The sequence below is a fragment of the Elephas maximus genome, chromosome 16, assembly GCF_024166365.1.
Source record: "Elephas maximus indicus isolate mEleMax1 chromosome 16, mEleMax1 primary haplotype, whole genome shotgun sequence".
In the NCBI taxonomy this organism is placed as follows: Eukaryota; Metazoa; Chordata; class Mammalia; order Proboscidea; family Elephantidae; genus Elephas; species Elephas maximus.
This window is the reverse complement of record NC_064834.1, coordinates 38,348,656-38,361,802: the sequence shown is the minus strand read 5'-3', so window position 1 is coordinate 38,361,802 and position 13,147 is coordinate 38,348,656. Positions and strand designations below refer to the sequence as shown.

At 37.0% G+C, this 13,147-nt stretch overlaps 1 protein-coding gene across 2 annotated transcripts in view; it reads left to right on the top strand.

Moving 5' to 3' along the window:
• Window positions 1-7,655, top strand: part of ATAD1 (ATPase family AAA domain containing 1) — an 81,311-nt gene extending 73,656 nt beyond the window's left edge. For both annotated transcript variants that reach the window (XM_049856066.1, XM_049856065.1), the window contains 2 exons: window positions 3,988-4,121; window positions 5,968-7,655. In XM_049856066.1, the coding sequence (XP_049712023.1) occupies window positions 3,988-4,121; window positions 5,968-6,088 (255 nt within the window). In that variant the 3' untranslated portion in view covers window positions 6,089-7,655. The remainder of the gene's footprint in view (window positions 1-3,987; window positions 4,122-5,967) is intronic.
• The last annotated feature ends 5,492 nt before the right edge of the window (window positions 7,656-13,147 follow it).

The following is a 13,147-nucleotide window of genomic DNA, read 5'->3' as shown; positions in this document are numbered from 1 at the left end:
TTGACACAGTGGCTGCAACAATGGACTCAAGCAATCAACGGTTGTAAGGATGGCACAGGACCAGGCAGTGTTTCATTCTGTTGTGCATGGCGTCACTATGAATTGGAACCGACTCGACGGCACCTAACAACAACGATTGGTAAACCGTTAACAAGGGTAGGCATTAAAGTTCAGAGAAGAAGAGAAAGGGGATGAAATTATTTCACAAGTCCATTTGAATTGGGAGGATTATGGTGTGACTAGAAATTTTAGAAGGCAGTTTTTTTTTTTTTAGAAGGCAGTTGTCGACAGTTTTGCAGACACCTCATGTTAACTGATACAGCTTTTTTAAAGTTTATTATATTGCCTGCCTGGAAGATTATAACCTTTCGAACCACATACATACGTGGTCTAGTGTAGATGTAGATGATGCTGATCACATACATACAGGCGATGAACACACATGATGAAATTTAAGCTCTTTGTCTCATAAGCTAGCCCTGCTTTACACAGGGTCTGTTACCTTTTCACATTGAAACTTTTAAGGCATTATTCATCATGTCTAATTTAAACTTGATTTTAGTGTTCTGCTTTTCTTCTTTCAAAAACAATGTCTTCGGAAAGTCTTTTCAAATTATATTTGTCATGGGTGAAGGGAATTTTTAGCATTCTGTTTCTTATTCATGAAAGCACAAAGGATTAGTCTCTAATTAGTTTTATGATGCAAAATATGAATGTTCTCTGGATCATTGTTGAACATGGGAAAGTCTCATTTCCCACTAGTTTCTATTTATATGCTGAAGGCATAGTGTTACTTCATTAGAATCTGAAAGACATTAATTTTGTTAAAAGTTGCCTCAAGCCAGTAGCACACACATTTATTTAATAAAACGAGCACTATCGAGCTTATACATTACCGAGCAGGATACAGGTTTTTGATGGAAATGACAACCAGGCTTTTAAATGTTTTATGAGTTTTTCTTCTCTTAAGAAAAGAATGAAGCTTTTAAGAAATGATACTGTGTTTAGCTCTTTTACAATCCTTTATCGATAGATGCTCCTTAACATGACTTGCTCTTAAAAAGATAATGTAGTGATTTGGGCTTAAGGTTTATGTATAAGAAGAATTAGCATTAATATAATTTATACTCTATAGAAGTATCATACAACTCTAAAAGAGGTAGCTTTTTCTTCCCTCTTACGAACTAACCTGAATTTATTCATAGCATAGGAGAATAGTTAACAAGCATGGACTTTGGAGACCAACCTGGAGATTCTACATTCAGGCTTGACCGTTTCCTGCTTGTGTAACCGTGGGCAAATATTGTTTAGCTTCTCTGAGCCTTATTTTCCTAAACCGGAAATTGGAGGTAATGCTAACAATCTCATAGAATAATTTTGAGAATTAACTGAAATGATGTGTGTAAAGTGCTAATACTACCTACCCATTGCCGTTGAATCTTTTCTGACTCATAGCAACCCTATAGGACAGAGTAGAACTGCCCCATAGAGTTTCCAAGGAGCGGCTGGTGGATTTGAACTGCCAGCCTTTTGCAGAGGAGTCATAGCACTTAACCAGTATGTCACCAGGGCTCCATATAAAGTGCTTATGGTATTTGGCATATTAGCAAGTGTACAATCACTGGTAAATATAATTTAAAAACTGCATATAAATAAGTAATATCCTATCAAGGTATTTCAGAAGCCTATTAATTTATTCCAGTGTTACTCCCATTACTTAAAATTTTTTTTAACTTAGGACTTGCCTTCAAAATTGCCTCATGAAAACAATTCTCACTACTTCATAGTTTACCCACCCGGCTGTTATCTAACAATAAAAAAGGATATTTTTAGAGTGCTTGCTATGTGCCAAGCATTGTGGTATACATTGTTTCATTTAATCCTTAATTTCTCTAAGGAGTACATAATAGTCCTATTTTACAGCTGAGAAGACTGAAACCCAGACAAGTTATATACTGTAATAATTTGTCCAGGGTCACACAGCAACAAAGTGACGGAGCCTTTCTCTTAACCATTATGGTATGCTACCTATGGTAAAATTTTACCTATGGTAAAATAATCTTGCTCCCCCAGTGATGGAAATAACCTCCTTTTCATTTTTCCCTTATGCTCTATTCATTCATCTTTGAAACTTTGTGATGGCTCGTGATCGTTAGAACCAGAATTGTGATGGTTAGAACATAGTGTATCCCAAAAAAAGTAGTAGTCAAAGGATGGGGTGGAGGTGTTGGTTGTTTGAAGGAGGAGGACTGTTTTTAAGCATCATTTGGCTTAATGTGGAAGGTCTTTTTAAGTAGTTTATTCATTTATGAATTAATTTATTTGTGTATATCTCGAACATATACACAAATAACCTTATATCCACCACCCAGATTTAACAGGTGATTTCAGCATATTACCATATTTGCTTCGCATGTTTTTTAATGAAGTACAGCCCCCGGTAGTTAATGTATATCAGTTCCATGAATATGTATGGATAGATACATAATACCTAATATACCAAACCCAGTGCCGTTGAGTTGATTCTGATTCATCCTCATAGTGACCCTATATATGAGTATGAGACCTAATATACCAAAAAGCAAAAACCTGTTGTCTTCGAGTCAGTTCTGACTCATAGCAACCCTATTATAGGACATAGCAGAACTGCCCTGTAGGGTTTCCAGGGAGCAGCTGGTGGATTCAAACTGCCGACATTTTGGTTAGTAGTTGTGCTTTTAACTTTAACCACTGCACCACCAGGGCTCCAAATACCTAATATAGTAGGTTATTTCTATTCTTTAATTGTTGCAAACAGTAGAGGAATTTAATCATTGTATATGTCTCTCCTTATGTATACATCTAAAAATAGCTCCTCAGACACAAAAGAAGTACAAACTCCAAAGGGAATACAGAGGTCTCATTATTTTTATGTGAAAATGAAAATAATATTACCTGACAGGATTAAATGAGATAACATACATAAAGTGCTTATTATTAGCATATTGTATAGCATATTTAATACCTGGTAGTTAATTTTTTTTTTTTTTTTTAGTTGATATAACTAAATTTTTTCTTGCTCATTTTCTCTTCCCAGTCTACAAATAAGTTTACTGTAATGATTATATTATCCCAAGCTTGGTATACAATCAGGACCATCACGTAATTGTCTTGACTATAAGTTGCATTTGAATTGTGGTATTGGCAAAAAATGTTGAATATACCATGGACTGCCAGAAGAATCAACAAATCTGTCTTGGAATGTTCCATAGAAGCAAGGATGGTGAGACTACATCTCACATACTTTGGACATGTTATCAGGAGGGACCAATCCCTGGAGAAGGCCATCATGCTTGATAGAGGGTCAGCAAAAAAGAAGACCCTCAAGGAGATGGATTGACACAGTTGCTTCAATAATGGGCGCAAACATAGCAAGGATTGTGAGGATGGCGCAGGACCGGGCAGTGTTTCGTTCTGTTGTACCTAGGGTCACTATGAGTCAGAATTGACGGCACCTAACAACAGCAGCAGCAGCAGTTTAGATTTGGGAGCAAAACTGTCAGTGCTGAACTAGTATTGAGGTAGTAAAATACCAAAGTACTACAGTTAAAATGTAAGAATTAGTGGAGTATGTTTTTTGTCCTGTACTTGGGTCTTAATGATGCAGTCTATTTACAAAATACGTTGAATGTATTATAGAAAAGTGACAACTCCATATCTTTCTGAGAGGTACCAGAGTGAATCCCACAGTGTTTGAATGCTTGTTCTTCCCCATCGCACCACGGTGTATCTACTGAGACTTATTTTTTATTTCTGTCATGACAAATAATGAAAATTAGGTTTAATGTATCTAAACTCTTATGGTAAAAAACTTAGAGAAACTGAAATTTTTTTTTAATGTTTTGTTTCCCATACAGTTATAACATCTCTGACTTTAACAAGAGTGTTGGAAACTTCCTTTGCAGTATATTTGGTTTGTTTTTTAAGTGTGTTTTATATTTGTTTAAGGTGGATAGGCATGTAGACCTGCTAGAAGTTGCCCAGGAAACTGATGGTTTTTCAGGAAGTGATTTAAAAGAGATGTGTCGAGACGCTGCCCTTCTCTGTGTCAGGGAGTATGTTAATTCTACATCAGAAGAAAGGTATGTGTATTTAGAGTTGATCTCTAATATTTTTTAAAACCTTTTAGAACTTTTAGATTAGTTTCTTTTATTTTGCTTTTCTGTAGCAACCCTGCTTATAGAAATAAAAGGTAAATGAGTTAGCAATCTCTTCAACTTAATTTATTGCCAGTTTTCTAAAGGAGAGTTTTGAAAATGAATGAGCACGTTGTCATCCATAAATTTTACGTATGTAAATGTGGGGAGATCTGGGGAGCAGACATCAGCTTCTTAACAGTAATGTGTTTACTAAACAAAGAAACGATTTTCAGTGTAGCAAACTCCACATGAAACCAGTTTCAGATTATGGTGAGCTTGAGAAAATCTTGTACCAGCCTTATTCTAACAAAGATACTGGTGGACTGGAATGACTAGATAAGCCCTGATGTACCATCTCCCTTAAGGAAGATTCTCAACAGGCCCCCTTGCCCTGAACCACTAACTACTATACTGCATTTCTAAACCATTTTCCAGAATGTCAGCATTCTAATGAAGAACTCCTGTGACTCCTAGCAAACCTGTGTACCCTGGGGGGCTATTTTCAAAGAGATCTTCAACTCTTCTGGCTTTGTTTCTCAATCTCCCTTCCTCAACTCCCTGAGGCTTTCACTCCAGATGATGCCTATTTGTATATCATGTTAATATATTTAATTACAGTGTTTGTCATAGCAAGCTTCATCCAAAAAGTTTTAGTATTGACAGGTTTGCCCGAAAGTGCCCCTGTCAGCCAGTAGCTATGTATGCCCTGGTTCTGGACCTCATTGTTAGTATCCCTTGGACCCCGTTGTGGAGAGGTTCACTCCGTTTATTTGTTGTCAGATTAATTCAGTGATTCTAGCAAATTAGTACTTTTTTTTTTTTTTACCTTTTTAGCCAGGTTAATCTATGCTCCAAAGGTTTTTATTCTTGTGGATGAGATTAAATAAGTTTTGTTTAAGTAAATTATACTAATATTGAACAGTCCTGCTTTTCTGCTCTCCTCAAAGCCCTGTAAATTTTATCTTTCGATATGAAAAATCTGGCTTAATAGATTTGGGTTCTCATAACTTTTCCCCTGAATATTTTTTCCTAAGTGTCTATAAATTACAAAGGAGGCTTAATATACTGGAGTTCACGTTTGACGTTATTGAAGGGGGGGAATTTTCAATTCATCAAAAGCTAAACATGAACATATACCTAGGAATGCTGCTTTTTAATTCAAGTTTTCAGGGAATGACTTTTGATTTCTTGATGAATTATATTCCCATTTGGATAAACGAATACAACTTTATATAATATTTCCACCATATAGTAATATTCTGTATGTATATTCTTGGTGCGAAGTATTTTAGTTAGCACAGGTATGTTTATAGACAGCCATTTTAGCTTTCTACCTGTTGGCAGTAAATATGTGGTTGTTGTTTGTTCTCAACTTGATTCTGACTCAGTGATTCTATACGACAGAGTAAAACTGCACCGTAGGATTTCCTAGGTGTAATCTTTATAGGAGCAGATCCCCAGGTCGTTTCTGCCCCAGAGTCACCGGGTGGGTTAGAACCACCAACTTTTTGGGTAGCAGCCGAGCATTTAACCATTGTGCCACCAGGGCTCCTTATGAGTTGTATAAACCTAGATAATTCCTGGAAAAATTGTATGAAGCTGTTTATTGTGGTTATCTTGATACTCTTGCATGAGCAAGAGACTTCATTGTTACACTCTTTTGTACAATTGGGAAAAAAATTTTTTTTTACCTCATGTAATTAAAAAAAAAAAATCTTAGTAAACTATTATTTTAGGGAGGTGTATTCTAAAGTTATTTAAATATCTGATGGGTTTATTTGCATTTTAGCCCCGATGAAGATGAAATCCGGCCTGTGCAACAGCAGGACCTGCATCGGGCAATTGAAAAGATGAAGAAATCAAAGGATGCAGCATTTCAGAATGTTTTAACACATGTTTGTTTAGATTGAGAGTAAAGATCATTTGTACAGTCAATGTGATCTAGTCTGGTGTGCCCTGTTACTAGTTGGTGGAAATAGAATGGAAGGAAGAGTGCTCTTCACACAGTGAGGGAGCTGAATGTTTATGACACTGGTTTTATACTCTGGATTCTAAGTTATTGAGATACAGTGGTTATATAAGTGGTATTACTACTTGTCAGAAATCATGAGGTGGAACAATTTAATCCAGCCCGACAATGTGTGCTCGTGTTTGACCTCCTTAGCCATATATTGTACAGCCTTATAGCATAAGTAGCAAATGATTCATGGGTCATCAGTGAGAAATGCAGATGTGGTTAAGTGCTGGTTCCTAGATACATGAGTGTGTGTGTATTAAATGTATATATTCACACATTTTTTATTGATATTCTGTAGATACATTTGAATACAGAAACTTTTTTTTTACCCCAACTACTGAGTCAAAAGTACCGAATAGTATATAGCAAAACTAAGATTTAAGGTTATGTCTGAAAGGTACAGTGATTCAGCCATTTTCCAGTTACTTGTTTCAGCCTTTTTTTAAGTTGAGGGTTTCTCTGTCTGCACGTGATTAGTTACAGTCAGCCACATCTGACTCAGATACTTAGATGTGACTCAGTTATTATGGTTGTGAGGATAAGCATGTAAAAATGTGTTCAGTGATCAGCATTGAATTGTTGTCAGGCAATCCTGCGATCAGTGCTGATTTCACATCTTTCTCCAAGCACCTTAAGTAAAGACATTTTTAAAATTTTACATTGACTTAAGTGAAGATGGATTGAAGACCTTTGAAAAAGAATGTATTTGAAAAACTCTGCCATTCAATACATTTATGTGACATCCTACCTTTCTTCAGTTGTCTTGTAACCATGGTTTTTTTTAATGTTATTTTAAAGCTGTATTTTGTTTAATTATGTCAAATATAATTTGGTCATCAAAAACGAAATGGTAGTTTCAAACAAGTAGCTGTTACTAAATGTGCTGAAAATACTCATTTTGTAACGTTAACTTTTACATTTTTCTTAGCATCTTATAAATTGTGCCCTAGTTAAATACAGCTGTACACATCAAAATTCTTATATTGTCCATGCCAGTTGATCCTATGTGAACTACATATGAAAGATTTTTTGTTTGAAATTCCATTAACCAGAATTCTGTTACAGACACTTAAAAACACAGGCTGAGAAAATGGCACAACACAGTTTTGAGGTGCCTTATGAATCGTCAGAAAGGTGAAATTATGCTTCATATATTTTTACCGTATTTCTTTAAAAACTCTGTCTTTGTTCATGAGTTACAGGATTAATTCCCTGATAATAATTCTGTCACTAGAACATATTGGATAGTTTATTCTTCAGTTGTACTTTGAATAGTGGGGTGGGTAGAGGCTGTAGGAGAACACTTTGAATACAAAAAGCAAGTTATGAAAAATTGTGAAGATGTGGAAAATTCTAATGCAGAACATAAGATACCAAAAAAAAAAAATTGTCTCCATTTTTAATAACTATGTTATACTATTATTTTGTAAATGGGTAATAAAGGGATCCCTCTTTATTGATTTTTTTTTTCCTCCACTTACTCTTTGGTCTTTTTCAGTTATTTAAAAATTTCAGGGTTTCTTGGTTTATAAGCTGATGGCATATTGATTGAAAATAAGGGTTAATGTTTCTGTAGCTTTTCCTCATGTCCTTTCTGTTTATATCTTCACTTAAGAATATCCAGTAGTACCCATTAAAAGAATCCATTGCCATTGAGTCGATTCCAACTCATAGCAACCATATAGGACAGAGTAGAACTGCCCCATAGAGTTTCCAAAGAGCAACTGAGGGATTTGAACTGCCGACCTTTTGGTTAACAGCCTTAGCTCCCTATAGCTCTTAACCTAAGTGGTAAATTCAGTCACTACCAGCATTCTCTGTTCAATGATACATTAAAGAGGAAAGTGAAGGGAATTTAATTAAAATATACAAATATATATGATACATCAGAGAAGGAAACTGAGGTAGAAGCAACTGATACCTTTTTAGAGTGGGTCACCATTCCTCCAATAAAGGTCGTCCTCTGCAATGTAAGCCTTTTGATAAAAGTTTACACAGGATACAAATAGTCTTACTACACTATTCTTCTATCCTCTGTTCAGTCTCTTTTCTCATTCCTCCTTGTCACCTGTCTCCAACCTTATTCCCACTAATTTTGACCAATTTAGTCAAACCATTTGCCTCCTCTGTGAATCTACCCACGTTCTCTATTTCTTCTTCCAGGTGAAGTAGACAGTATGTATCACTTGAAATTCTTCCACAGAGATTCTCCTCTTTCACTGACCTTTAGGGCTGCCCTTGAAATATGATGTCCAGCTTCAGATTTGTGCTGACGTGGTGTGTGGCCATTTGTAAAGCTCCCCCAGCTGGTCACATGAAGCCATTAGGTATATGCTGAATGAACAAGTTGGCGTTGTAGAAGTATGAGCAACACGCTTATCAGTTTGTGTGGATGGGCCTTCGGGAACTGTTCAGTCATGTTCTATATGTTCCACTTCCACTTGGTGATGGCGTGCTGCTTGGCTTGCCCAGCGCGTTGGCTAGGTAGATCACTGTATACTACTCTTTACTTAGTTTTTTTTTTTTTTTTTAATTTTGTCCCAGGTATTCGGTATAAAAGAACAGTGGAACTGAAGTATACCTTACTTTTTGTGTGTTTTATTTCCAGAGAGTGCAAGGCGTTTCCTCTGAAAGGCAGGGTGAAGGGCTGATGATTTAGATTCCTCCTCAAGTCTAGGTATGCTGGATCTGGGCCACACCTTTAATTAGTGTTCACCTAGCCACCCTGGTTTACTCACCCCGTACCGTCCCATGCAGCAACCTTGTGATCTTATCAGTATTTGAGCTGGGAGCGATTCAGGTTGCAGGTTCAGATGTTGATGGTTTACCTTTATACTCAGTTGTGACGGCGTTCCGGAATCCAGTCACCATGAGAATGTATAAGACTATACCTCCAGCACCTTTTTTACTTCCGTTTTCTAGGCAAAATTCAGGGAAGGAGGATTGTCCAGCCAACAGTTTGTTTTTGCAGGTGTTTCCAGATTCCAGTCTGTCCCAATAGTACACTATTTTGTCTGAGGCTTGGCTGAATTCTCCTCATACCTGTAAAGTCTCTCCATCTAGGTCAGGCCCACTCCCCTGTTCACTGTATCCAAACCTGGGAATCCATTCCCGGTATAACTGCTCTCTGCTTACCTCTGAAGGGCTTATTTCTCTCTGGAAGTCAGTTCATTAGGAATTCTTTTCATCAGCTGTTCTTTGCTAGCCTCATAGAAAAGTAGTATTTAATTTTTTCTGTTTTTTTTTTTTTTTTCTTGTTACTATGGGAGTGAAGGTCTCTTGCATCGTTTTACATTCTAATAGAAGCAGAAGTCCTAATACTCAACTCTTTTTTAAGAAGTTGTGTGGGTATTTTAAGTCATGTAAAGTTCAGATCAACTTTATAGGTTTCAGTTCCACCTGTGGAGTTTATGTACATACACTGCATGGCAGAGCCTTGGGCAAATCTATTTCTCTTGGCTCTTGTTCCCTTATCTGTAAATAGAGATCATAATGTGTACCTTCTGAGATTATTTTCAGTTATATGCAAATGCAAGCTATAAAGTGAATATAGCTCTAGGTTATTGTGTCCTTTTCCAAGTCATCTCAGATTTATAGGGCTCATTTCCTTATCTCTAAAATAATGGAAGTGCTGAAATAGACGTGCTCCAAGCCTCCATCCCATTTTTCACTAATCATACACTAGCAACAGTAGTCATTTTGATAAACAGATGTAGGGCCCTTAGCAATACTGACCTGACCATCATATAGCTGTGAGACTTCTGTCTGGGTGACTTTCTTAGCAGTATTACTGATAGGTGTAGGCCTTGGTAAACCGACCTTTTTTTTGGGGGGGGGCACAAATTATGAAACATAGCGTTGAGTAAAGCATCGAGTAAACACTTGCATGTACCTGGTGCTTCTGTTTATTACACTTGCATATTCCCTTGGCTCTGTTGGAGCTGTAAGCTTTTCTTTGGTTGTTTACCTCATATACCCAAAGATCTAGCACTTTATAGAATTCTTTCTATGACTTGGGGATAAGATGGGGGATACATTCTCTTTAGGGGTTAGTGAAATTACTTTCTTACATAAATGCAGGTTTGTTTTGATAAATACATTTGTAGAGGCCAGTCTTTCAACTAATTTAAAATATCAGATCAATATTCAAGTTGTTTACATGGAAAGCAGTCCATTATTATTTCAGCCTACACTAAGCTGAACTTTATTTATGGAAAGGAAGTTTATGGAATAAATAGAAATCAAGATTTTTCTTTACCCATAAACTTGTATAATAGTTTATAAAAACGTGCACATAATGTCACTTTAGTAAAAGAGGTAGAGGACAGGTTTAAACTTCTGAAGTAAACTGTATTTAAGAACTTTAGCAAATAGAATGTGTGTGTTATTGATGCCAGTGATTACAAGTAGATTAAAAGACTTGTGCCCATCAGTTTGTTGCTTACGTATTTGGAGGTAATAAAACTACATTAAAAACATTTCTATAATTTAGATTTTTTACTAATTGAGACAGGTCTTTTCTGCAGTGAATCCAAATTAGGAGGTCAAAGTGGAAACCCTGGTGGTATAGTGGTTAAGAGCTATGGCTGCTAACCAGAAGGTCGGCAGTTGGAATCCACCAGATGCTTCTTGAAAACTATGGGGCAGTTCTACTCTGTCCTGTAAGGTCGCTATGAGTCCGAATCGACTTGAAAGCAGCGGGTTAGGAGGATAGTGGGCTGGGGGAGGGGGACCTCAATTAGAAAAGGTAAGCCATTGCAAAACTACTAAGGACCTCTGTTCACCTATGAAGGCCTCATTTCTCTCAGTTCAGCAGACTTCTTGCAGCCACCATTTTTGGCTAACCCCTTAGAAAAATATTTTTATTTTGTCCAGGTTTTTCTTTTATTAAACCAAGATGTCCAAGCTTTAGCCAGTGCCCCACTTATTTTTAGTAATAATTTCAGTAAGATTACAAAATAAGAAAATTAGTCCTTTGGAGTGTGTATTAGTGAGTTGCTTGTATATTGTTTCCATCATTTGGTAAATGCGTACTTTGAGTGGCTCAATGATATGTAATCTTCACCAAAGAACTTAATTCATGCTAAGGAAGATAAGTGGTTTCTCTTTCAATATCTTTACGTAGTAAATTCTCAATAGTTTATACACGTTGGTGATGGGAAATGCTTCAAGGATGGAAACCTATAGTAGCCCACATCCCACAGCCAGAGCTGCACTGTCATTCCATTGAACGTTTAGACACAATAACAACGATTGACAGATCTGGTGCCCATCTGTTGTCCTGATTAGCTCTAAGGAAAATGTTGAGCAGTACAAGACCTAAAAGTCAGGTCATAGAAAGGAGAAAGATGAGAAGAAAACGAAATACCAACTTGGTATTGTTAACTAACCAAGGTTTGTTTCTTCTTAAAGGAAAGATGGATTGGAAAAAAAATTGTGGCCTGATAAAAGTACTGATGTATTTATAAGGTCTGCTATTAACCTGGCCAAATGATTTGCTTCTGCTTTTTCAACAGGATTTTTTCACACTGCCCTGTGGCATCCTCCCTCAGCACCACTTATATATATCTTCCTGTACTTACACATTTCCTGTGCTAATTGGCACAAGGCTTCACTGAGTAAACTGGGGGGAGAAAGCAGGAGGACCTACAAGTGGCAGCTTTGAGTTGGCCATTATACCAGCTGTATTTGGGGTAAGGGCCAGTAAAAAAAAAATTGCATGAAGCCTTCAGGACAAAAGAGAGGGAGGGACTCAAGGAGAAAAATAAAACCTGAGAAACTCCTGTAGGTCATTGGAAGCACTGGTGGAAACAGGTATCCTTCCTTTCTACATGCGAAAATAGCAACTGCTGAGGCTGGAGGAGGTGTGGGGTTGCTGAGAGAAAAAAAAAACATGCACACACACACAACTGCTACTAAGTCAACCAGTGAAACTCCTGGGCAGGGGCTGCTTTGAGAACAAGATCTACTCCCTTGACAACAGGGAAGCGAGTTAGCTTCATCTCAAATGGCCAAAAAAAGTCAGATCCTTGTGCAATGAAATCCTGGGGTGAGGCATCTGAACCACGCTGTCACCTTTGAAAAGATCACTAGTGCTTGGCAGAGACCATGTGTCACATCTAGAGCACATTTGGTGAAAAATGACGTGAACATGCCATGAACAAGGGTAAGCAGCTTTGAAATTATGGTCTTAACGAGAGTGGCTGCAGCTGTTCATCTCCCATTACACAAAGACACAAAGCCCTCGCCAGTCACACGGCCAACCTACACCCCAAATTACTAGCAGAAAAGATAGCCTGCATTTTGAGAAATTTATTAAAATAAGGACAAGCATCAGTTGTACATAGAAATAGTCATTTGCACTGTGGTATTAGAGCAGAAGAGCAGTTTTAAATACATTTAAAAAATCACAAAATAACATTGGTTAAGGCACTAAATGCCGTCTCATGTTTTCAATTTCAATAAATACATTTGTTTAAAAAGGCAGTAGTGAATGCCTCCGATAAATACAGGCACTACAGTATAAAAGATAGTTAAACTTTGCTGTGGCCACTGTATATACTTTATTCTCAAAAGAACTTCCATTAGCTAAGATTAGAATTTTTTTTTAATAACTGAAAAGTATTAAAAAAAAAAAATCACAGTTTTGTCTTTCTAGTTTAAGGCTCTTCCAGAAAGACCCATGTGTAAAAGGTGCTGTACCTTCATACATTCTGTGGCAACAATGAATTATGTAAAAAGTGCAAAGGATTGCCTCCCAGGGAATAAAAACATCAGAGGTCGAGTATCTCACAACAGCCTGAGTCTTTGGAAAAGTATTTTTTCCAACTGCAATAAAATTAGCTGGGATTAGAAAACTCGGGACCTTTCGATATATAAGAAGGCTGCTTTGTAAGTGCCCTTGTTCAAGGTGCTTTGTTTTGCAGCTGAGGGGAATCAGGCCAGCTCCTGT